General features: G+C 37.5%; 1 protein-coding gene across 1 annotated transcript in view; it reads left to right on the forward strand.

Annotated features, from left to right (window-relative positions):
- Positions 1-25,325, forward strand: part of LOC127415005 (phosphoglucomutase-like protein 5) — a 51,987-nt gene that overhangs the window by 22,046 nt on the left and 4,616 nt on the right. The window contains exons 7-10 of the mRNA XM_051653443.1: positions 12,381-12,496; positions 18,699-18,834; positions 20,371-20,554; positions 23,843-23,980. Coding sequence (XP_051509403.1) covers positions 12,381-12,496; positions 18,699-18,834; positions 20,371-20,554; positions 23,843-23,980 — 574 coding nt within the window. The remainder of the gene's footprint in view (positions 1-12,380; positions 12,497-18,698; positions 18,835-20,370; positions 20,555-23,842; positions 23,981-25,325) is intronic.

A 25,325-nucleotide genomic window follows, 5' to 3' on the forward strand; every position in this document is an offset into this window, starting at 1 on the left:
GGTTGCCCTCTTTCCCCATTATTGTTCTGTCTTGCCCTGGAACCATTAGCAGCCGCGATAAGAAAGGAGGATGATTTTCCAGGGGTGGTGGCGGGAGGTGTGGCGCATAAACTTTTGCTTTACACAGATTATATTTTATTATTCATCTCTGACCCTACTAGATCTGTGCCTTGCCTCCACAGAATTATTAATTACTTTTTTTTCCTCCCCAATTTGGAATGCCCAATTCCCAGTGCGCTCTAAGTCATCGTGGTGGCGTAGTGACTCGCCTCAACTCGGGTGGCGGAGGACAAATCTCAGTTGCCTCCACGTCTGAGACCGTCAACCCGCACATCTTATCACGTGGCTTGTTGAGTGCATTACCGCGGAGACATAGCCTGTGTGGAGGCTTCACGCTATTCTCTGCGGCATCCACGCACAACTCGCCATGCCCCACCAAGAGCGAACCACATTATAGCGACCATGAGGAGGTTACCCCATGTGACTGTTCCCTCCCTAGCAACTGGGCCAATTTGTTTGCTTAGGAGACCTGGCTGGAGTCACTCAGCATGCCCTGGATTCGAACTCGCGACTCCAGGTGTGGTAGTCAGCGTCTTTATTCGCTGAGCTACCCTGGCCCCCCATTTATTCCTTTTCTAAGTTCTTAGAGTTAATTGGTCTAAATCCGAAGCTTTGGCTCTGACAGCGTATTGCCCTTTAACAGCTTTTCAGCCGGGCACCTTCCAGTGGCCCAAACAGGGCATTAAGTATTTGGGTATTTTATTCCCAGCAAATTTGTGTGAATTAGTTAGTTAATTTTGACCCTTTAATAAAAAGGTTTTAGAGCGATGTGGGCAGGTGGGCTTTACATTTATCTATGATTGGGAAGGTTAATGTTATTAAAATGAATTGTATTCCAAAGTTCATCTACCTGCTACAATCTCTCCCTATAGATGTCCCCCTCTCTTATTTCAAGCAATTTGATAGCATAGCGAAGTCCTTCATTTGGAATGGTAAGTGTCCCAGATTACACTTCAATAAGTTACATAGGCCGATTGAAAAAGGTGGGCTAGGCCTACCCAAGATTTTGTTTTATTATTATGCATTCGGTCTCAGACATTTGGCCCATTGGCCGCTTCCACCTGAGAGAGCCCCTCCCTGGTTTTGTATTGAACAGGAAGTTTTTGTCCCTATTTTACCATTGCAAAACCTTTCTATCAAACTAACCGAAGAAGTTAAGGTACACCCCGTTATCTCGCATTTGCACACAGTATGGACAAAAGTGACCAGAGTGTTTAATTCGGACATTTATTTAAATGTTGCTTCGAGCATATGGCTGAACCCAAAATGATGTATTGATAAGTTTCCTTTCTGCTGGACAGAGTGGATTGTGAGGGAGGTTAATACGCTCGGTGACCTATATGAGAGTGGAGTGTTGAGATCCTTTGAAAATATGGCTCAACATTTTGGGATTCCCAGGTCTAAATTTTTTAGGTATTTACAGCTGTGCCACCTGCTCTGTACTATTTTGGGGAGCAGCATACACCCCCTAAAGGGGCAGATACTCTGGCAGTGGTGATTACCGCCTTTGGAAAAGGTCATGAGGCATCAGTGTATTACTCCCTGCTATCTCACTGTCTGGGGGACAGAGCTTCAATTTCTCCCATGAGGTTATGGGAGAAAGATTTAAACTTGGTATTGGAGGAAGGAGTGTGGGCTAGGATTCTAAAAAACATCAAGTCTACATCTAGAGATGCAATGGTGCGCCTTATGCAATTTAAGATTACACATTGATTCTATTGGACTCCCTCTAGATTGTATAGGCTTTGTCTTAATGACACACCCACCTGCTGGTGATGCCAATCAGAAGATGGGGAACACAACCCATGGTTTTTGGTGGTGTGTTAAGATCCAAGAATTTTGGTTGAGGGTTATATGTGTGACGTATTGGGCACTCAAATTTCATTTTGCCCCAGACTCTGTATTTTAGGCGATGGGGCGGTCATTAATATAGGGGATAAATACATAAAGAATTGGGTCCTGTTATGATCGGCAGACAAATTATTCTTAGGGGATTGAAGTTGGCTGGAGTGCCCTCGTTTCAAGAGTGGCATACAGAGATGGGCAGGGTAGCGGCATTTGAAGGAATGTCATATAGAAGGCTAGGTAATATGGAGTTATTTAATAAAAAATGGGGCAACTATTTAGCCTTTTTAGAAGGTTCTTGGGGAGGGGCAGTGGAGGGAGACTTGTAGTTTTAAACGTATGATATATATACACTATATTGCCAAAAGTATTCGCTCATCTGCCTTTAGACGCATATGAACTTAAGTGACATCCCATTCTTAATCCATAGGGTTATATGCAGCTATAACAGCTTCAACTCTTCTGGGAAGGCTTTCCACAAGGTTTAGGAGTGTGTTTATGGGAATTTTTGACCATTCTTCCAGAAGCGCATTTGTGAGGTCAGACACTGATGTTGGACGAGAAGGCCTGGCTCACAGTCTTCGCTCTAATTCATCCCAAAGGTGCTCTGTCGGGTTGAGGTCAGGACTCTGTGCAGGCCAGTCAAGTTCTTCCACACCAAACTCGTTCATCCATGTCTTTATGGACCTTGCTTTGTGCACTGGTGCGCAGTCATGTTGGAACAGGAAGGGGCCATCCCCAAACTGTTCCCACAAAGTTGGGAGCATGGAATTGTCCAAAATCTCTTAAAGGGATAGTTCCTTTCACTGGAACTAAGGGGCCAAGCCCAGCTCCTGAAAAACAACCCCACACCATAATCCCCCCTCCACCAAACTTCACAGTTGGCACAATGCAGTCAGACAAGTACTGTTCTCCTGGCAACCGCCAAACCCAGACTCGTCCATCAGATTGCCAGATGGAGAAGCGTGATTCGTCACTCCAGAGAACGCGTCTCCACTGCTCTAGAGTCCAGTGGCGGCGTGCTTTACACCACTGCATCCGACGCTTTGCATTGCACTTGGTGATGTATGGCTTGGATGCAGCTGCTCGGCTATGGAAACCCATTCCATGAAGCTCTCTACGCACTGTTCTTGAGCTAATCTGAAGGCCACATGAACTTTGGAGGTCTGTAGCGATTGACTCTGCAGAAAGACCTCTGCGCACTATGCGCCTCAGCATCCGCTGACCCTGCTCTGTCATTTTACGTGGCCTACCACTTCGTGGCTGAGTTGCTGTCATTCCCAATCGCTTCCACTTTGTTATAATACCACTGACAGTTGACTGTGGAATATTTAGTAGGGAGGAAATTTCACGACTGGACTTGTTGCACAGGTGGCATCCTATCACAGTACCACGCTGGAATTCACTGAGCTCCTGAGAGCGACCCATTCTTTCACAAATGTTTGTAGAAGCACCTGCATGCCTAGGTGCTTCATTTTATACACCTGTGGCCATGGAAGTGATTGGAACACCTGAATTCAATTATTTGGATGGGTGAGCGAATACTTTTGGCAATATAGTGTATATATATATATATATATATATATATATATATATATATATATATATATATATATACATACACACACACACACACACTACCGGTCAAAAGTTTTGAAACACTTGACTGAAATGTTTCTCATGATCTTAAAAATCTTTTGATCTGAAGGCGTATGCTTAAATGTTTGAAAATAGTTTTGTAGACAAAAATATAATTGCACCACCATATTAATTTATTTCATTATAAAACGAAAATTTAATTAAAAAAAATAACGTTTTTGAAATTGATGACTTGGACCAAATAATAAAGAAAAGCAGCCAATAAGTGCCCAGCATATAGATGGGAACTCCTTCAATACTGTTTAAAAAGCATCCCAGGGTGACCAAGAAGCTGGTTGAGAAAATGTCAAGAGTACATGTCTGCAAATTCTAGGCAAAGGGTGACTACTTTGAAGATGCTAAAATATAACACAGTTTTGATTTATTTTGGATTTTGTTTAGTCACAACATAATTCCCATAGTTCCATTTATGTTATTCCATAGTTTTGATGACTTTACTATTATTCTAAAATGTGAAAAAAAAATAAAATAAATTATAATAAAGAGTGAGTAAGTGTTTCAAAATGTTTGACTGGTAGTGTGTGTGTGTGTGTGTGTGTTATATATATATATATATATATATATATATATATATATATATATATATATATATATATATATATATATATTCTTAAGTGTTTCCTCTTGTCTGTTTTAAAATTATTATTATTATTATTATTATTATTTTATTTTATTTTATTTGTATTTGCATGTGTGTATACTTTCCTTTTATGTTGGACCACTAGATGTTTGTAGTGTGAGGGGGAGGGGGGAGGAGGGGGGATGTTAAGGGGGAGGGACATATAATTTGTTATAATTTGATTCTGTGTGTGTATGTTCTGTTTCTTCAATCCTGTTTTTTTGTGCTTTTCCCAATACACATTTTTCCAAAGCAGCTTTACAGAAAATCAGATAACAATCAAATGTCTGTCTCAAAAACATGAATAACCAACACTCCTGGAAACATAATAAACAATTTGATTTAAAAAATCTGACTTTCTACAGTTTGGTATTATTTAGAATTTCACAACTTAGTCCTGCTGTCCACATATGTGGTCATCAATTTTTAGGAAAACTACTTGCTCTATAAATTGTTTTTTTTTTTTGTTTTTGTTTTTTTTTTCATTAGATGCTACTAGTTACAAACCAAAAAATGCACACAGCAGTCACACTTGGGTCTCATAAGGTTAAAGGGTTAAAGTTATGTCAGTTACTGAGTCATTCAAATATTGTATCACAGAATGTATGTGTACTATACTCTACTAAATATTACAGTATAGCAATACGATTTGTGTATTAACATAACAAATGGAGAAGAGTACTTGTCCAGCAACACTTGTTATAGGGAGAAATCAACAAGTGTTGCTGGATTTATCTTCTTCATTTGTACTTTGCTCTCTTCATGCACCTTATTTATTGAAGTTACATCAGACTCATTACCTAAATCTACATTGTATTAACACAACACTCTGTTAATTAATTTTACAAGCAAATGTCAACATTATTGCGATTAACATTTTGAGTTATTACACACAAAATCCAAGCACTAACATGTTGTAGCAATGATATAAACTAAGTATAACAAAAATTGTACTTGGCTAATGACGGACACCCCTGCAATGTTGAAATGAAACCTACACCACCTCCTATTTTGACCTTGAGCTACTGTCTTCGAGTTAGTTATTTCCTAAATGTTGAGGGCCATTTGGTAAGGTGCATCATACATGTACATGGAAATAAGTCCCAACACCAATAGGACAGAGAGAATAGATGGAAGGAGAATTCACCTTGTTTATTTAACTGTTGAAAATGCTTTCTAAAATTGTTGTGTTGTGTCCTTATATGTAAACTTTCAAATTGCTATAGCTGCACTGAAAAATGTTAACCTTAAAAATGTGCTTCATGTGGTAACATCTAAATTAACTGGGTTTTTTTTTTCCCAACAAAAAAATATAATTTAACATTTAATGAATCAACCTGAATACATAAGTTTACACCAACACATTTTTTTTTTAGGGTTTTATCAAGTAGAAATAGGTCCTTAAAGGTATAGTTTACCCAAAAATGTAAAATCTCTCATAATTTACTTACCAAGAATATCTCAGCTCTGTAGGTCCATACAATGCAAGTAAATGGTCTCCAAAAATCACATAAAGACCACATAAAAGTAATCCATAAGAGTCCAGTGGTTTAATCCAAATCTTCAGAAATGATATGATAACACCTGTAAGAAACAGATCAATATTTAAGACCTTTTTTAACATACCATGAAGAGATTTATTGTAAAGTGAAAGTGGAGATTTATTGTAAAAAAAAAAAAAAAAAAAAAATATAAGGACTTAAATATTGATCTGTTTCTCAACCACACCTATCATATCGTTTCTGAAGACATGGATTTAACCACTGGAGTCTTATACTTTTATGTGGCCTTTATGTGATTTTGGGAGCTTCAAAGTTCTGATCACCATTCACTTGTATTGTAAGGATCAACAGAGCTGAGATATTCTTCTAAAAATCTTCGTCTGTGCTCAGCAGAAGAAAGAAAGTCATACACATCTGGGATGGCATGAGGGTGAGGAAATGATGAGACAGTTTTCATTTTTGGGTGAACTATCCCTTTAATGCAACAATTGCGGGTTACCACTTTTTACAGTGCATGGCAAATAGAAATGTATCCCTTTGTTCATGATCCTATGCGTCCCTTTTCATGAAACTGTATCATGTATAACTAAACTGTTTTCCTGATGGGTGAATGTCACTGGGGTTTGAGTTGCTGGAGCAAGGCGTCTCTGCTGTAAACTTTTTTAGGCGATGAGTGAGCTGTAGATTGTGGCTGTGTTTATACGATGGGCCTCTCAGAAGTGTGTGTTTGTTAAGTAGCAGAACTGGAGATAAGTTTGTTGGAGCATGTGTGTGCTGTAGGTCTGGTTTGTGTATGCTAAGCTTCATGTTAATTGAGAGGTTCTGTGACTTTATATGTGCAAGTGTGTTTAGGGACGTAAGGATGGAAAGAGGAAACATCTGCTTTGCTCTCTATACACGTGGGAAGGGAAAGAGAGTTTGTGCCATCAATGTGACTGTACACTGAAGATAAACTGCTGTAATATTCGCTAGTTCGAATCCCAGGGCGTGCTAAGTGATTCCAGCCAAGTCTCCTAAGCAACCAAATTGGCCCGGTTGCTAGGGAGGGTAGAGTCACATGGGGTAAGCTCCTCGTGATCGCTATAATGTGGTTCGTTCTTGGTGGGGTGCATGGTGAGTTGAGCGTGGTTGCCGTGGTGGATGGCGTGAAGCCTCCACACGTGCTATGTCTCTGTGGCAATGCGCTCAACAAGCCACGTGATATGATGCGCGGGTTGATGGTCTCAGAAGCGGAGGCAACTGGGATTCAACCTCCGCCACCCGGACTGAGGCGAATCGCTACACGACCACGATGACTTAAAAGCACATTGGGAATTGGGCATTCCAAATTGGGAGAAAAAGGGGAAAAATCCCCCCCCAAAAAACATAAAAATAAAATATTAGCAAGACAATGAAGTCTATGTAGAAACAAACTTTAATTGTTAAACTGTTGAACCCATTGAACAATAAATTTATGAATTTGAATTTGGCGACAGTTGGTAGAAAGTCCTGCTGCTGAAATCTGTCTGTGCTTATCAAAATTCGAACCACTGCCCCCAGTGGACGAAGCTGGAAGTGTTGTTGTCCAGTTTCCAGTTAAAATGTCCACAAATTGGTGCCAAAAGCGAGTTTTATTTTTAGTTTTACATGATGTTATGGAGTCAACAGGAATGCATATTTTATTAACCATACACCCTAACCCCAACCTAAATTTAAAAAATTGCAATTTCCGAATCGCTCTCACCATTGATAGTGTGATCCTGGTTTCCATGGGAATAGAATCCATACACAGATGAGCCAAAACATTATGACCACCTGCCCAATATGCGGAGTTGATTCTCCATGTGCCGCCAAAACACATCCCACAGATGCTCAATCGGATTGAGATCTGGGGAATTTGGAGGCCAGGGCAACACCTTGAACTCTTCATCATGTACCTCAAACCATTCCCGAACAATGTTTACAGTGTGGTAGGGCGCATTATCCTGCTGAAAGAGGTCACTGCCATCAGGAAATACCATTGCCAGGGGTGTATCTGGTCTGCAACCATGTTTAGGTAGGTGGCACGTGCCAAATTGATGGCCACATTATGAACAGGGTTTCCCAGCAGAACATTGCCCAAAGCATCATATTCCTTGCTTGTCATCTTCCCACAGTGCATCCTGGTGCCATCACTTCCCCACGTAAAAGGTGCATATGTAGATGGCCGTCCACTTGATGTTAAAGAAAACAGGACTCATCGACCAGGTAACCTTCTTCCACTGCTCCAAGGTCCAGTTCTGATGTTCGCGTGCCCATTGTAGGCACTTTTGACGGTGGACAGGGGTTATCATGGGGACTCTGACTGGTCTGCAGTTATGCAGCCCCATACGCAGCAGTGTGTGAAGCACAGTGTGTTGTGACACATTCCTCCTGTAACCATCATTAATATTTTCTGTGACTTGTGCCACAGTAGAACTTCTGTCGGTTCGGACCAGATGGAATAGCCTTTGTTGCCCTCGCACATCGATGAGCCTTGGGTGCCCAGCACCCTGTCGCCAATTTGTGGTTTGTCCATCTTCAGACCACTGTCGAAAGGTACTCACCACTGCTGACCGGGAGCACCCCACAAGCTTTACCATTTCAAAGACACTCTGACCCAGTCTTTTGGCCATAACAATTTGGCCCTTATCATGGTCGCTTAGGTCTTTACTCCTGCCCATTTCTCCTGCATTCAACATGTTGACTATGAGAACTGATTGTTCACTTACCATCTAATCTACCCAGACCTTGACATGTGGCCTTGTTAGGAGATGATCAACATTATTCGCTTCACCTGTGAGATAATGTTTTGTCTCATCTGTGTATCTTGGAGGTTGCTTACAGAGCATTCTATCAGTAGTGCCACAGGAATAGGTAAACACATTTGAATTGATGCAAATATGTCTGATGGGGGATGGCACTTGTCAGTAATTCAGCAGAATGGGGTCAATTTCAGGGTACACAAACATTCTAAAGCAACATGTCGATTTACAGAGTGGTGTTGCTAACTAACAGATAATGTACAGTCAGCCTGTAATTCTCACAAAATAAACCCCAACAGGACGATCAGGAATTTATTTTGCGATTATGACCAATTGGCTATACATTATCCCATTAATTACGTAGCTACTTCCCAAATAAATAAGTACATGGACAAATTGTTTTATTATGTGAGAAGAAAGAGACCATGAAACTAGCGCAGTTTAGGAGATTGGTTGCCAAGGACAATGGTTAAGTGGTCATTATCCAAAGATTTTGATTGTATACTTTGAAATTAAATATGCATAAAGGGATAAATGTGGCTTGTTTATTTCATTCTTAAAGCTAATATTCTATACTTCTGGTTGTTGAACTCTTGACCTGTTAATTTTGGCCAACCAATTTTGGAGGAATGCTACTCTCTAGATTAGAATTTATAGGGTAGTCATGTACTCAAACTGTTTGTTTATGTTGTAATTAAGCAATTTCAAGCTCTGCTGGTACTGAAAGTTTCACTTGAAAAAATGTTTTAAATCATTTGAGTAATGTAAATAGAAACCATTTTAGTGCAATTTGGGTAGTGTACCAAATCTACAAGACTGCCTGTAACTCTGTCAGGCTTCCAGCTGATAATTGGGTTCCATTGTTGTGGGTAAGAACAGTTGGTGTCTGCTTTAAAATCCAGTAAGGCGTGTTATTTTTCCAAAAGCAGAATTGTTAGTTAAAAGGCCATAACAAGCACATGAACTCATGTACTGTGAACAAACTAAATATTTCAGATGCTGGGTTAGGTGTAATACTGTTTGTATTGGGCACAAATAAGAGAATAATTCATTGAAAAAAGTTAAGGGGTCAGTTTTCTGTCCCTGTGCCAGGCTTTCCATTCTACTCTGTGTCCCTTGAGTGAATAACACTTGTTTACCCATATTTAGTAATTCCACCCATAGTAAACAGCTGCATCCCAGCTTTCCTCATTTACATCAGTTTGCTCTCATCTCTCCCTTCATCTGATGGGATCTCAGTAACTCATACCCATAACGCCAAATTGCAGTCTCTAAAAATAGTTGTGTGTATATAGCCAAGCATCCAAGATCAACAAACAGAGGAGGAGACTTGCAATTGCTTTTTCACTTGTTTTCTAAATCCTTTTCACTTTGTCACTAATATCTTTCACTTTCATAGCCACAAATGTACACAATTCTTTACAAAGGAATAGTTAACCCGAAAATGAAAATTCTTGCATAATTTACTCACCCTCAAGTTGTTACGTATGACTTTCTTTTTATGCTTAATGTTTTAATTAATGACTACATTTACATAGAAACCAGAAAGCGGCGTATTGCGAGAAAGCGCCTTACACGTGTGGCTCGTCAGTAAGCAGCTTTCTCCACAGCAACGTAATTTCTCGGGACACTTGTGTAAATAACAAACATAGTATCCTAGGAAGACTTCGCTATTTTATTTTCCGTTGCTTCGCTTTATTTCCAGATATTCCAGAGTTGTTGTTTTTTCTCATTTCTATCACAGCCTGCAGTGGAATTGCACTGCAATAGTGGGTTTTCCCTCTTACATTAAACTCCTGGATTCTCCCAATGTAGGAGCGCATATATGCAAACGTGTGTGACCATCGATATTTTACATTGGTGTGTATAAATGGGTATAGTTTATAGTGTATGTGCTTTTCCCACTGTACTGTGATTGTTTCAAACCGATAAAATGAGTTGTTCTGCTGTAAACTGTACTAACTGACCTAAGGGATCTGAGGGATCTTTGCAGTTTTTTTGGTAAGTTAAATTTGTGCTTTCGAAGCTAATTAGTAAATTAATGTTATTAGCTAGCTAGCTAAGACAACAAGCAGTCTAACGTTAGCTATGTGGAAAAAAGCAGGTTATCGGTTAATTATTTTTTTTTTTTAATATTAGAAAATAATATGGTAAAAATCCGAAAGATGTAATTAAGAGACCGCGGCTCCACCCCACAATCACTACTGTGCAGACTCTGGCTCCAAATGACATCATCAGCGCAAGATGGCAGCACCCGTTTCCAGGATATTTTGGCTTCATTTTTGTACCGTGGAAGGAAGTGGAGACGCGGCGTCCATCTTTATATACAGTTTATGGTTCATGCACATGCACACTCTTCCAAAACCTGTAACAACGACGCTTACATGACCACATAAACCGCATTTTCCGGGAGAAACCTGGGTGTGTTAAACCGCTTTCTCTTAATCACTTTAACGGCATTCTAGTGTACATGACGTTTCAGAAAGCAGCGTACTGCAAAAACCATGGAATAAAACGTTTTTTTAAGTGCATGTGAACGTGGTCAGTGTTTTGGTTCGTATTTTCAATACAATGGCAGTGAATAGTGGTTCACTTTAAAGCTTAAAAAAGCACCCAAAAGTATCATAAAAGTAGTCCATGTGACTTGTGCATCATATTCCAGCTCTTCTGAAGACATACGATAGGTTTTGTTATAAAACATCCTGAAACTGAAGCAATAGTTCAGTGAAAATCTTGATGTCCGTTGTATTTTCTTGAGTGCATGAGAGAAGCTCATTCACAGTGGCTCGCATATTCACACAAGAACTTGTGTTGTTACATTTTCTTTTGTGTTCCACATAAGAGAGAAAGTCACAGGTTTGGAACAATTTGAGGATGAGTAAATGATGACAGAATTTTCATTTTTGTGTGAACTATTCATTAAGTTGTAAATGGAGAGTAGCATGTTACACCGCAGGATCTTTCCAAAAGTATTTAATTTCAACTAGCCAACTAGCCATTTATATTTTGTTTGACATTGACAGTAAAAGGAAATTTACCAGGTGTAGACTACAAACAGAAGATTAAAGTGCTCTTTGCTTCTCCTGCAACATGGCTGCATCTCAAAGCAAATGTCAGCCAACATGTCAGCATGGTTTGGTTCTACATTTTGCCTTATAAAGACATTCGGTTGGAAGACGAAATATGTAGTTTAATTAATGTATCAGTCCAAAGGACAAATACTAGATGTACTACCAAAGAATTTGTAGAAAACGGAGAGATAATTTTCTGAGCTCAAAGCAGATTAAATTATCATTATCACCAGATCTACCTTATTTCATTGTATTCTGTCATTTATTGTAGCCTTGCATTCAGAGATCAACATGGATTAGGCTTTTCTGTTTTCCCCTAGAAAGTAACAGCTTCTCTGTGTTGTTGTCCTCCCTCTTTTTCCCCTGTCCTTTCATCAATAGCAAAAAAGATCCAAAAAGTACAATTTTATTACCATGTTTTTGGACATGGAACATGGTAGTACCATGCTATTCTTTAAAGTACCTCTGAGTTCCATATAAATATCATGGTATATGAATATGGTAATCACTCAGTGCCATGGCATATAATAAAGTACCATGGTATTACCGTCTTATACTGTACATCCTTGCACCATGTTACGGCCACAGTACTTTTTTGTAAATTCTGTGGTTTTATTCAGTATTTTATTGTAAAGCCAGTTTTATTTGAAAAAGGATTGATCAGGTCAGATCAGGTAGACAAAGCTCCTATTGCACGTTTTCACTTTATACAGTGTATAAATACTGCACTGCCATGCAGCTTGTTACACAATTTTATTGGTAATGATATCCTATAATATTGCAAGACTTTCTTTCGGATTTAATCTTGTGCAAATAAAAGTGGAATTAAATTGGAGTGCTCATGCTTCCTGTTTGTTTTCAGGGTTGCTAAGGCAATGAAGGTAGCTCTTTATGAAACTCCCAGCGGCTGGAGATTCTTTGGAAACCTGATGGACTCTGGGAGGTGTTCATTTTGTGGAGAGGAGAGCTTTGGAACAGGTGGGTGCCATCAGAGTCCTAGTACTTCTACTCAAGCTTTTGAGAGTTAAAAAAACATTATTATACTCTGTATCAATAAGGACAGATACATTTGAAATGAACTGAATTTTTAGAGCATCTAATATGAGTTGAAAATGATTCCATGCAGCCTTGCATTACCGGTGATATTTGATTTGTCAGAATATTGACTGCTGCACAATTATTAGTTCATTTATTAGTATCCTAGATGGGTCTTGCTGCCATGCAGTACTTTTCAGCCCAGGTTAAACTGTAAATCTTGACCACTCTTTTGCTATAAAAGGAAGACTGACTGATGACTCATCTGAAATAGGGAGAAAGTGAGATTGATTTCTGATGGCAAGAGCAAACTATTTCTCCTCTTCTTTTCTGAGTCACAAAATGACTTTATTTTTTCTGTAGAACACAAAGATTTTTCGAAGTATATCTCAGCTCTGTTGGTCCATACAATGCAAGTGAATTGTGACCAAACCTTGGAAGCACCAAAAATCACATAAAAGCCACATAAAAGTATTCCATATGACTCTTGTGGTTAAATCCATATCTTCAGAAGCGATATAATAAGTGTGGGTGAGAAACAGATCAAAATTTAAGTCTTTTTTTTTTTTTTTTACCATAAATCTCCACTTTCACTTTTAAGGACTTAAATATTGATCTGTTTCTCACCTACACTCATCATACCACTTCTGAAGATATGGATTTAACCACTGGAGTCTTTTAGATTACTTTTATGTACTGTAAGTAATAAAAGTTTGGTCACCATTCACTTGCATTCTATGGACCAAGATTTTCTTGGTCTCAGATCAAGCTATTTTCATCTAAAAATCTTTGTTTGTGTTCTGCAGAAGAAAGAAAGTCATACACATCTGAAATGGCATGAGGGTCAGTAAATGATGAGAGAATTTTCATTTTGGGTGAACTATCCCTTTAAGAAAGATTGTGAATGAGAAGGAAAAGGGGTGAAAGGGAGTTTTACTGGAAGTTAGTGGTTGTAGTTCCCCAGTCTGGAAACAGTTTCACAGATGGGTTCCATTTGAGGAATGGCATCAACATGGAACCACATATTCTTCATCACTGTCATATTGTAATGTCTTTCCAGAATGTAGAATTGGTATGTGCAACAACCTAATCTGGTCAGTGATACATTTTTGACAAATGCAAAATGTACAATGGGGTCCAAAATCTGAGACAACATTGAAAATCTATGATTCAAAATTGTAGATTTTAAGATTTAGGAAAAATTAAAACAAAGTGTAAAATGAATAGGAAATATTTAAGATTCAGCACTGTTTCTAGGTCATTAATCAAATAAGATAATTTGTGACATTTACCTTGTTAACTCTGTGCAAAAGGTCATATTTCTTGCTTCCACAGAAGCACACAAAATGCTCTGGAACTTTCTCAAATCATGCTTGATAACATGGATCATCAGGTTTTGCACAAATGCTATTAAATGCATATAAAAATGCTATAACAATTATGAAACCTTCACTCAATGCTTATGCTGACGATGTAATTTGTACTGGAAAAATTGTATTAAATTAGAAAAATTCTAAATAGAAGCTTTTTTTACAAGACTGACTTTTGGTCCTCATTGTTTATGCATGCATAATCAGGCATGTATCTGCTACAAATGTTACATGTGACCCCTCTCTGCAGTTGAATGGTTGTGTTTTGGTTGGCAGCTGAATGTGGAATAGGCAGCTGCCGCTGAAAGATGTTGCTGGGCAGACAGACGCTTGGCTCTCTGTAAAGCCTCTGGGATTTTACACCTTCACTAAGACCTTGATGGAGACACAAGGCATTGTCTTTAGGTGTCAAAAGAGCAGTCCAGTCATTATTCACCATGTCCTAACTTTGCTGCAGGATTATACAGTTGTCACAGGTCTCTTGTCTATGGTGTTTTTATCACTAAAGGTTACTGCACTAAACACTCTTTTGTGGCTTGATGAATCCCATGCATTGCTAGACATATATACACTCATCATATGGTGTTATCTATTAAACTGGGTATCTTACAGATTGAATATGATAATATGTTACGTTTATGGAGTGTTTGAGCTTGTTTATGGAGTGTAGCTTGTTTCCATTTTGGCTGTGAACCAAGACACTTCTGCGTCATGCTTATTGTTTTGTGAGCTGAGGGAAAGTTATAGCCTTCCACAATAGATGTTAGGCTAATAGTATTTTTACTGACAAGCAGATAGATATGTTTTGGAATCTAAGTAGGTTTAGTAGTTGTAGGGACAGTGGGACGTGATGTGAATGCAACATCAAATAAAGTGCACTATATTGTCAGGAACTCTCTCCAAATGCAAACATTTTCCCTCACTCTTCGCTTATTTAATGAACTATGAGGCATTCACTGCGTAGTGAATAGTGAATGAGTAAGCAGTTTCGGACAGTATATGCATGGATTGTAATGCCTCTGCTACGTTTGTTTTCTCATAAATTCAGCCAGACTGATTGCACTGTGAATCAGGTCGAAAGGTCTGCTGCTGAAATCGGTCTGTGCTTACCGAAATTTGAATCCCTGCCCCACTGTGGCCAAAGCTGGAAGTAATTTTGTTGAAAATGATCATGTAATACAGTCAAAAGGAATGCATGTTTTATTAACCCTAACCCAAACCCCAACCCTTAAACTGACTCCAATGGAGTAACAAAGTAATTTTAGAGCAAAAATGCAAACTCTGAATCATGCTCCCCACTGTTTATGTAAACACAATTACTTCCTGGTTTCCATGGGACCAGAACCTGAGTCTCAGAGGTTGCTCATGCAATGCACTCTTAGAAGTTCTAGAGTGAAAGTTGACCACAGTTGAAATGATGCAAAAATGTCTGATGGGAAATGCCGCTTGTCAGTAATTCAGCAGAATGGGGTTGATTTCAGGGTACATGAACTTTCAGAAGCAGTGTATTGATTTCTTGTGTGATCATATTGCCCATAAACAATAAAACATTTTTATGTTGGCTTATAACAGTGTTTGGCTGATTATGTGTTATGCGGTAGGCCTGAGCATGTTTCAGCATTGAGATCAGCTCTCTGAATGGATTCTCTGTCTCTCTGGATATGATTGCATGAAATGAACCAGATCAAAGAACAAAGACAAAGAGAAGTTGAGCATATATATGATCAAGCAGATGAATGCCAGACAAGAGGAATTGGGATTTAATTTAGCTTTATACTCTTGATTTAGATCCATCTCAGCTTGAAGGATTAATCATTTGGGCCATCTAATTATCTGAGCATTTTAGGTTGCGTGCAGGGTCTCAAAATGCCTTTTAGTAATAATATGCTGCATGTAAGTTTTATAAATCCTGTTGCAGGACAATTATTTAGGGGCCAAGCACTGAAGTTGCATAGGCACATGTTGTATCTATTAGTATTCTTATTATTCTTCCCACTGGCAACCCATACACCCGTACAGTAAAAAGTTGTGAAATTTGGCACACTGCTAAGAGAGTCTCAACTGGTGTTAAAGTGGCTGTCTCTATCTCAAACCATCTAGCATTAACAACTAGGGCTGCATCTAATGATTATTTTGATAATCGATTAATCTAACGATTATTAGAACGATTATTAGATTATTCTGCAATTATTGCAAAGATTAATCATTAGCACCGATTATTCAGCTTGTGCCCCGACTTAAAAGGTTGTATTAAACGTGCTTACTAAGAGGACAAAATCATCTTTTAAAAATACCCCTAAATGACATTCACTGAATTAAAGGGGAAAAAAATACTTTTTATTATGTTTAATTCAGTAAAGAAAATTCACTGCTAAAAATCTTGTTATCAAGTGTTTTTGTCTTGTTTTCCATTTAAAATTGTCTAAAAATCCTTAAAATAAGATACATTTACTTGAGAAGCAACATATAAGATATTTAGACTTGCTTCAAGAGAATGTATCTTAAATATAAGTGTATTTTGTATATAAGTGTATTTTTTCACTTGGTTATACTTCTGCGAGTGCAGTAAAGACTAAATATACTTATAGTCAAGATCTATTCTCTAAAAGCAAGTCTAAATATCTTATATGCTGCTTCTCAGGTGAATGCATCTTTTTTATTAAGGAATTTTAGATATTTTAAAATATTTGTATTTTTAACATTATATTCAACATTCTTAGATAACAATTTTTTCTTCTGCAGTATAGCTGCTAAAGAAAATGTACGTTGTTTTAAAGGAGTTTTTGATATTTATACTGGAAAACAAGCCAAAACAAAAACATATCAAAAACGTATTTTGTTGCAGTGTATAATGGGGTGAAGACTACCCTCTCTCACCTTTCTGTTCACTTCAGTCCATCTTTAACTCACAAAAAAACAAACTTTGTCATTAATAAAGCTGCGTATTGCCAGTTTTCTTCACAGTATGAAATGCACAGTGACACATACAGTATATTATGATTCAATCACGAGCCATCACGTTATAATCTAGCTGCATTAAGCGTGCGCGCTCGAGGGACGAGTGCAGTTTCAATCTCTCCCCCTTAGATCGAGACACTTCGCGCAACTCATAGAAGAGGCGCTGACTGCACAGAGAAATGACTGTTTCGGAGTTTGTAGTTATTTACATGATCTGCTTCCATATTATTTGAACTTTAATAAAGCTATAACGCATTAAATATAACTGCATTAAAGATGTAACGCCGGGGTGATTCTTTTAAAGATGCTTGACGTGCAAGTTTTGCTTCAGCGGAGTGACAGCTCCAGCTCCACAATGAGAGTGCTTCTGTATTTACTTATTTTGTATTTTTGCATTATAATTCCCTCATACTTTGTGATCTACATCACCTGAAGCTGTTTGGAAAGTTTAGAGCGCATCTGGACTGTAAGCTGTGTTTTCTTCCTCTCCTCAGCTCTTGCGTGTCATCATTAGCGTTTAATGTGATCTCACGTTACGTTAAATGAGATCAAACGACTATTCTGACAACGAAAACATTTCTGTCGACGTTGTCAATAACGTTGACTAACTGTTTCAGCCCTATTACCAACAGGTCAATGTTGCACTAATGTTTCTGCTTACAACTTTTTATCTGTGTATTCTAGGGCTGTCAACAGGGCTCAGAAACTAAATTCAAATTTTTACCTTAAATATGACCAAAATTTTGAATTAAATCCGAATTTTTATGTCAGATTTTTAATTGACGTTGTTTCCTTAGTCCACAAGAGGGCGTAATGAATACATAAAAACCATACAGCATGTGTTATACTATTGTCTTATGCTGACTAAGCCCATTGATTAATCTGAGAAATGCTGATAAGAGAGCAAGATGCAACAGCCAGAGATCTCCGCCTAAATGAATTCTTCACACCAAACACTTTTGCAACCATCCAGTTTACCATTTGTTTTTCTATGTAAACATTCGCTGCATTTGGTTGTTTACTGAGCGTCTCGTGCAGGAGTGCTGTGTTTTTTTATTTAGATGTTGTGTAAGGATAAATCAACTTCAACCGTTCTGTTAAACTGTATTTGTTGTGCTGCATCTAGCCTTTTTAGCATAATGAATGCAATCGGTCTGAAGTCATCATCAGTGCTTAGCACAAATTCAAAATTGGAATGTACAGTTTTAGCATTCGAACGTACAATTTTATGATAAAATTGACAAAAATTCTAATTTTGAATTTTAATTTGACAGCCTTAGAGTGTTCTAGAAACGTAGTTCCTTTTACGTAGATTATCTCCGCCGAGTCGAAAAAGCAGTGCCACCTACTGGTCAAGAAATCTGAATTTTTATTTATTTATGCTTATTAAATTCTATATTTGATTAGTTCTACTTAAGACTTAATTACAGATGATGCTATTCACAGTTAAATTTACTTGTATTAGATTTGCATTGTTGTGCTTGGCCGCATAATTGATGCTTATAATATTTCTAAGTAATATTTTTAAGTATATCTTTGAAAAAGTAAGTAACTGACTGCACATTTTCATGGAAGAAAATGCAGCAGAGACTGCAGAAAAAGGCTCCCTTGTATCTAAACAGTGTTGCGATTATTCTGAGAAAATAGTTCTCACCTAAAGACCTAAAGTCTAAGTTGAGACTTCAATTTTGTGTGACTCGAATCTGAGACTTTGATTCTAGTTTCCATCTGTGTGAGGAAAACTCTCTCTCTCTCTCTCTCTCTCTCTCTCTCTCTCTCTGTCTCTGTCTCTCTCTTCATCTCTCTATCTCTCTCAGGCTCGGACCACATTCGAGATAAAGATGGCCTGTGGTCAGTACTGATATGGTTGTCCATCATGGCTGTTCGTAAGCAGGGGGTGGAAGAAATAGTAAGAGATCACTGGGCCAAAATGGGACGCAACTACTTCTGCAGGTGAGTGCACCCCCTTCAACCTAAAATAAAGCCTTAGTGCCTGCCAACCAACAATTCCTTCCCAAGCCACATTTGAAGCATCCTTATTAAAAGTGTCCTCTTCAGGTCTCTCAGGACAATTCAGGGTATCTCTTTGTGCATACATACACAGTCTCAATAGTTTTACCCTGCCTAATCTTTATATGGCTTTTCCCCTTTTGACAAAGTAGGCAGTATCCCTTTAATGTTTGTGTGGATTGTTATGTTATGTTTAATGTTTGTTTCCCTATGGAATACTTGCTCTGAGCCTCATGACGTACTTTAGCTTTGAAATAAAGTGGCTCGCTAGTTTCCGGTTATACAGTATGTTTACAATGTGCAGTAGTTGCCAAACTCCACCTACTGTAAAATGAGCATTCAGAAGAAGATTTAAAAGTACAGGCATTTTCAGAGAAAGGAGAATAAATATTATGAACATTACCATGTACAGCATCTTCAAAATTCAGTTTTCAGAGTTTTAATTCAGCCCAAGCCGATCTATAAAAGCAATGGCTGGTAGACACTAAGCGGATTTCACCATTTCTCCACACACACACATGTCTGTAGCAGACATTTAACCACAGATGAGCTTCAACCACAAGTTGTGCATCTATTTAGACTCGATAAGTGCCTGAGAAAATACACATAAGTTACACATAAGTTTCACATACATTACACATGTGTAGATTATGTGTTATGTGTAGCTCAATGTGTGTTTGACAGCCAGTTGCAATTCATGAAATTTCAGTGTGAAAATAATGAATCCTGTTCTTGATTTGTCCTGATTTGTTGCATTATCTCTTTAATTTATGAAAAATAAAACATCAAAATATACAAAAAATATATTTTATTTTATTGTTTTCTAATTGTCTTGAAAATATTTTTAAAATCTGACACTACCTGGGCATTTTGTACATCCGTTTTTGATAGATATAAGTGCCGGGTTTCTAAAGACCCGAATATGTAAGAGTGTTTGAGAAAATGATCATGCATTTAAGGGTTAATGAATGAAACACATGTTAATGAGATGGCTAGACTGAGGCAGGTTATATGTTTGATTTGATATTCAGGAACTGTGTTTAGTTTCAGTTGGAAAGGAAAAAAACATATTTAGAGGCAAATTTCAGCAAATCATAAATTTGAGATCAGTCATGTCAACACCAAAATATGATTTATTGTTTTAATCAACTGACAGCCCTAAAAAGTAGAAATAATCTGCCTTTCTATATATAAACCTCTGCATGTAGGTGCGCTGAATGCTGTAACTGGAAACGCTTGATCCTCACTATGTAGAACGTGGAAGCAGTTGTGCAAGTAGTCCATTCCCATACATGTTTCCCACATTAACCATATTTAGCTGTACTTGTAGACTTCCTGTGAATTTCCATATCCTGAAAGCTCTTCAGATTGTCAAGTAAACAGTTATTTATGAGGTTTTAGAATTACATTTTTAAGGTTTTCCTTCTAGTAATGTGATGCACTGTATTGTTGTTGTATTTATTTGTTTGTACCTCACAGGTTTGATTATGAAGGTGTGGATGGCAGGGCAGCATATTACCTCATGAAAGATTTGGAGGCTGTTATCACCGATAAAGCCTTCACCAGTCAGAAGTTTGCAGTAGGCAATAATGTCTACAGTGTGGAGAAGGCCGATAATTTTGAATACATCGACCCAGTGGATGGCAGTGTTTCTAGGAAACAGGTTAGTTCCATACCTAGTTTGATACAGTAAGCAAATGCTCTATGAGATCTTTTGCAATCTTTAACATATTCTTATCTATATTAACTAAATACTCATGCAGCTTAAGCCTATATCATACACAGTGCATTGATAATATCTTCTATTATGGTAATAAGTTTCAAACTGCAACCGCTTTCAAGCTTTAAACTGTCTGTAGAACAGAATAATGGATCACTGCAGCATGTGTGCTCAATTACTTTTAACTGAACCATTGTAAATGGTTGTGATTTTGAGAAGAAACCAAATGTTTGCATTGGTCCCATTGGAGATAATGGGGAAATATCAGAGATTTTGCAGCTTAGGCCTTCGTATAAAGTGCTGCCTTGGTTTTGTTGAGCATTAAGGTTTAATGTTCTGCAGTTATATGCCTTTCCCGAGACGATCCCTGTCGAACATACGGACCACCATGGAATTCCATGTTTGGGCATCTACATTTACAGTTAGCAGCCTGAATGTCTATGCACATTCATACATCTCAGATATATATTTCTCAGTCTAATAATGTCTGCCATACAAATAACCTTTATCATTCTCTCTAAAGAAAAGTAATTTCTCTCTCAACAACTAACACATCTAATCTGCCCTCATCGTTTAGTGTGATATCACACTGTGACAGAGTGACATCAGGTCATGGCCTGTCGTTCAGTCAGACCCCCAGTGGTCACCCCGCTGACTGTGGTGGCACAGTCACTCCAGTCATCCGGCCAGCGTCTCCACAGCTGACTGTGTTATATTACAACAGACATTCCACACAGCACTGGATTGTGTCAGCTGTCCTGGTGCTCCACTCTGCCTGTCTGTAGCGGGCCACTGAAGAGACACTCAGCTGTCGGAGTCAATGACACACACACACACACACACACATCTATCTAAATGAGGACATACCATAGACTTCTGCTGTTTTCACACAAAGCTTATTATAACAAATGAAAAATCAGTCTATGGTGTCTATGATGATTACGGCCCTCCCAGACAGAAATCTGATATATGGCAATATATGAACATAAATATAATTTTATAATTTTAAAATACATTTCATATATGTGGGCATACATGTACACTACCGGTCAAATGTTTTGAAACCCTTGACTGAAATGTTTCTCATGATCTTAAAAATCTTTTGATCTGAAGGCATATGCTTAAATGTTTGAAATTAGTTTTGTAGACAAAAATATAATTGTGTTACCATATTAATTAATTTCATTATAAAACTAACATTTAATAAAAAATTTAAAAAATGTCCAAATAATAAAGAAAAGCAGCCAATAAGTGCCCAACATAGATGGGAACTCCTTCAGTACTGTTTAAAAATCATCCCAGGGTGATACCTCAAGAAGTTGGTTGAGAAAATGTCAAGAGTACATGTCTGCAAATTCTAGGCAAAGGGTGACTACTTTGAAGATGCTAAAATATAACACAGTTTTGATTTATTTTGGATTTTGTTTAGTCACAACATAATTCCCATAGTTCCATTTATGTTATTCCATAGTTTTGATGACTTTACTATTATTCTAAATGTGAAAAAAATATATAATAAAGAATGAGTGTTCCAAACTTTTGACCGGTAGTGTACATATTTCCATTTCCACTATTTTTGACATATATTCTAAAGTACATGTGCACTCATGAAGCGGAGAACATAGTTTTTCACTAATACAATCTAATGTATCCATACATGGGATATGTAGGAATTTATAGTAATACAGTTTGTTTATTTGGGGAAATATACTCTCTCTCTCTAAATATGAAAATGGGCATTTGTATTTTTTATTTTGAAATATATGTTGCATATGTATATCAGTGAAAAATATATATATCAAATGTGTTTTGCATGTACTGCAGTATATACAATTTCTGTATGGGCTACTAAAGACTAACATAAACACACCTTACCCCTTAAAGAAAACGGTTTGCATTTATAGAAGAATTTTATTTTTTTTACTTTATTTATAAAAAAATGTTTTACCTTTGATGTCCTCAGACTTTTGAATTCTGTTGCTGACTCTGTTTATGAAACTTTTCTTTCAGTCCTTAAAGGGTTAGTTCACCCAAAAATGAAAATTCTCTCATCATTTACTCACTCTCATGTCATCCCAGATGTGTATACTGGGATTCTACATTTATGTTGCCTTCATGTGCTTTTGGAGCTTCAATATTTTAGTACCCAATCACTTGCATTGTGAGGACCTAAAGAGCTAAGATATTCTTCTAAAAATCTTTGCTTGTGTTCAGCAGAAGAAAGAAAGTCATACACATTTGGGATGGCATGAGGGTGAGTAAATGATGAGAGAATTTTCATTTTTGAGTGAACTTTAACTGTTGAACAATTTTGGACCGTATTTGTGTTAGCACCTGATCTTTGCTGACATCTTGTGGAGATTATAATGAACTACAAATGTTGCTGTGTGTGGAATCTAGGTAAAGCCATGGTTTGGCAAAATAGCATTTCAAATGAGCTGTAGGGGAAAGCAAAACCTTGTATGCACTACAAACAACACAAACAACAATCTTACTGTCATATCTGATGTTGGCCCAGTTTTACGTTTTGCTCACATTTTGTGAAAAATTAATTATTGTGGTATAGCTTAGTAGTTAATGACCTGAGCTGATAACTCAAAGGTTGTAGGTTCAAACAAGTTTCTGCATGGAATTGTTGCCATGTGGCCTTAAGCAAGACACTTGACCTCAGGTTAATCCATGGAAATTGAATGCACATGGTTAATAGTAACGGGAGTAGTTGGATGAAAAAGAAGCTCCAATAGATGCTTCATCTGGCCTGGGTTTGCTTTTTTGCCCTTTCTGTGTCTGTCTATCATTTTTTTTATTTAGTGTGCAATTGCATTGTATTGTGTTTGCAGTATAGATGCATATAAGGATAAATTGTGCAAAATAATATGTACAATAGCACATATAAGCAAGTAAAATTAACAAATAAAATAACAAATCTGTAATTCAAAATAAAATAAAATAAAGTAGCAATTAACAAATTATCAAAAAGAAAGTAATATTAAAGATGAAGTGTGGCTTTTTTTGGATGTTAAAATACTTTCTCCTATCCCAGTTCAATGTGCATAGTCAGCTATAGTATAAACCATTTGTAGGTTGATAAAGTGTAAAATTGTAGCTCTGTAAGTGTACTGTTATTTGTTTTGGATAAAAGCATTTGCTAAATTACAGAATAGAAGTTATTTAACTGGTATTGTTAGTGCTAACATTAACTGCATTTCTATATGTGCTCTTGTCCTGCAGGGCCTAAGAATCATTTTCACTGACTCTTCCCGAATAATCTTCCGGCTCAGTGGTTCTGGTGCTGGAGCCGGGGCCACCATCCGCATCTATGCAGAGAGCTATGAAAGAGACCCTGAGAGACACAGCAGAGAGACTCAGGTACAGCCTTCTCTCAGAACAAAGACCACAAGAGCTAGAGGGGGAAAATATTACCTGTTTTATGCGGTTTTGTCAACAACAACATATTGACTGGCAAAGTCCCAGAGTCATTAGAGCAAATAGTAATACATGTTTATTAATGAATGCACTGCCCATGTGCTTTGCAGGAATATATCTGCTTAGTTACAGTTTATCTATTTAATGACGACAAAACCTTAAATATAATACCACTTGTTGTGGTTACTATCTTAATTTGTGAGTATAAAAGATAACACATATGTAGGCATATTTATTTATCAGTAATCGATAAGTATGTAGCTTTATTGCGACCGTAGCATCATAAAAAACCTGTTATTGATGTCTTTTGCCACATAGCACACTATCTGCTATTGATAACATGCTTTTATTGATGCTTAGCTTGTATACAAGTGCGACATCATTACATCTTACTTTGTTGAAGGTGGAAGCATGTATTTATTAATTTATTATTTGTAATTATTCATCTCTGCTCTTGGCTATTAACCAGCTTCTGGATTATATCCGACCACTCTCAAACAAAGATGTCAAGGCCGTGTCATTACGTAAAATCTATCATTCACATTAATACCATTTGCCATTCATTCATTCATTCATTCAGTCATTCTTTCATTCACTCAGAAGTTTTAAACATCTATTCAACACTCTAGAATTTAAGATCTGTGGAGATTGATGCAGATGAATTGTGTCAGAGTTCACAAGTCTCTTAAAACAATTAATTCCTTCAGCTATCTGATTTTGAGCTAGCTATTTTCCAAAGGTTTAATGCGATCACCAATACTCAACCATAGTCCAATCTCATGATTCTGGCAGCCAGTTTGGCACGCATTGGGAATAATAGCACAAATAGGTAATCCATGCCTTTACCTGATAAGCATTAAACCATAGACATCATACTATGTTTCATAATAGGTACAATTTGGTGGGGCCTCCAAGTAGGATTTTGCTTAGGGCCCCCATATTCTCAGAAACGGCCCTGCCTGCAATTGTTTCAAATGAGTTTTGTTGGTGTTGCCTAATGTATTCAGGTTGGTTCAATCATGTTAAATCATATTTTTGACTTTAAGAAAAGCATTTATTTTAGATGTTACCACATAAAGGACATTTTTTATGTTAACATTTGTTTTTCTGTGTATTTTTGCCCTTTTATAAATCTTTAAATACATTTTGAAAAGTACATGCTGTGAATAAAACTAAATGTCAGCCATAATTCCTAAATGAACATTAGAGGCTCTATTTTTCGTGAGTGTGCAAAGTGCAGCTCTATGCGTGCATAACGTCTTATCCAATTTTCGAGAGTGTGTTAATT

Source organism: Myxocyprinus asiaticus, chromosome 24, assembly GCF_019703515.2.
Source record: "Myxocyprinus asiaticus isolate MX2 ecotype Aquarium Trade chromosome 24, UBuf_Myxa_2, whole genome shotgun sequence".
Lineage (NCBI taxonomy): Eukaryota > Metazoa > Chordata > Actinopteri > Cypriniformes > Catostomidae > Myxocyprinus > Myxocyprinus asiaticus.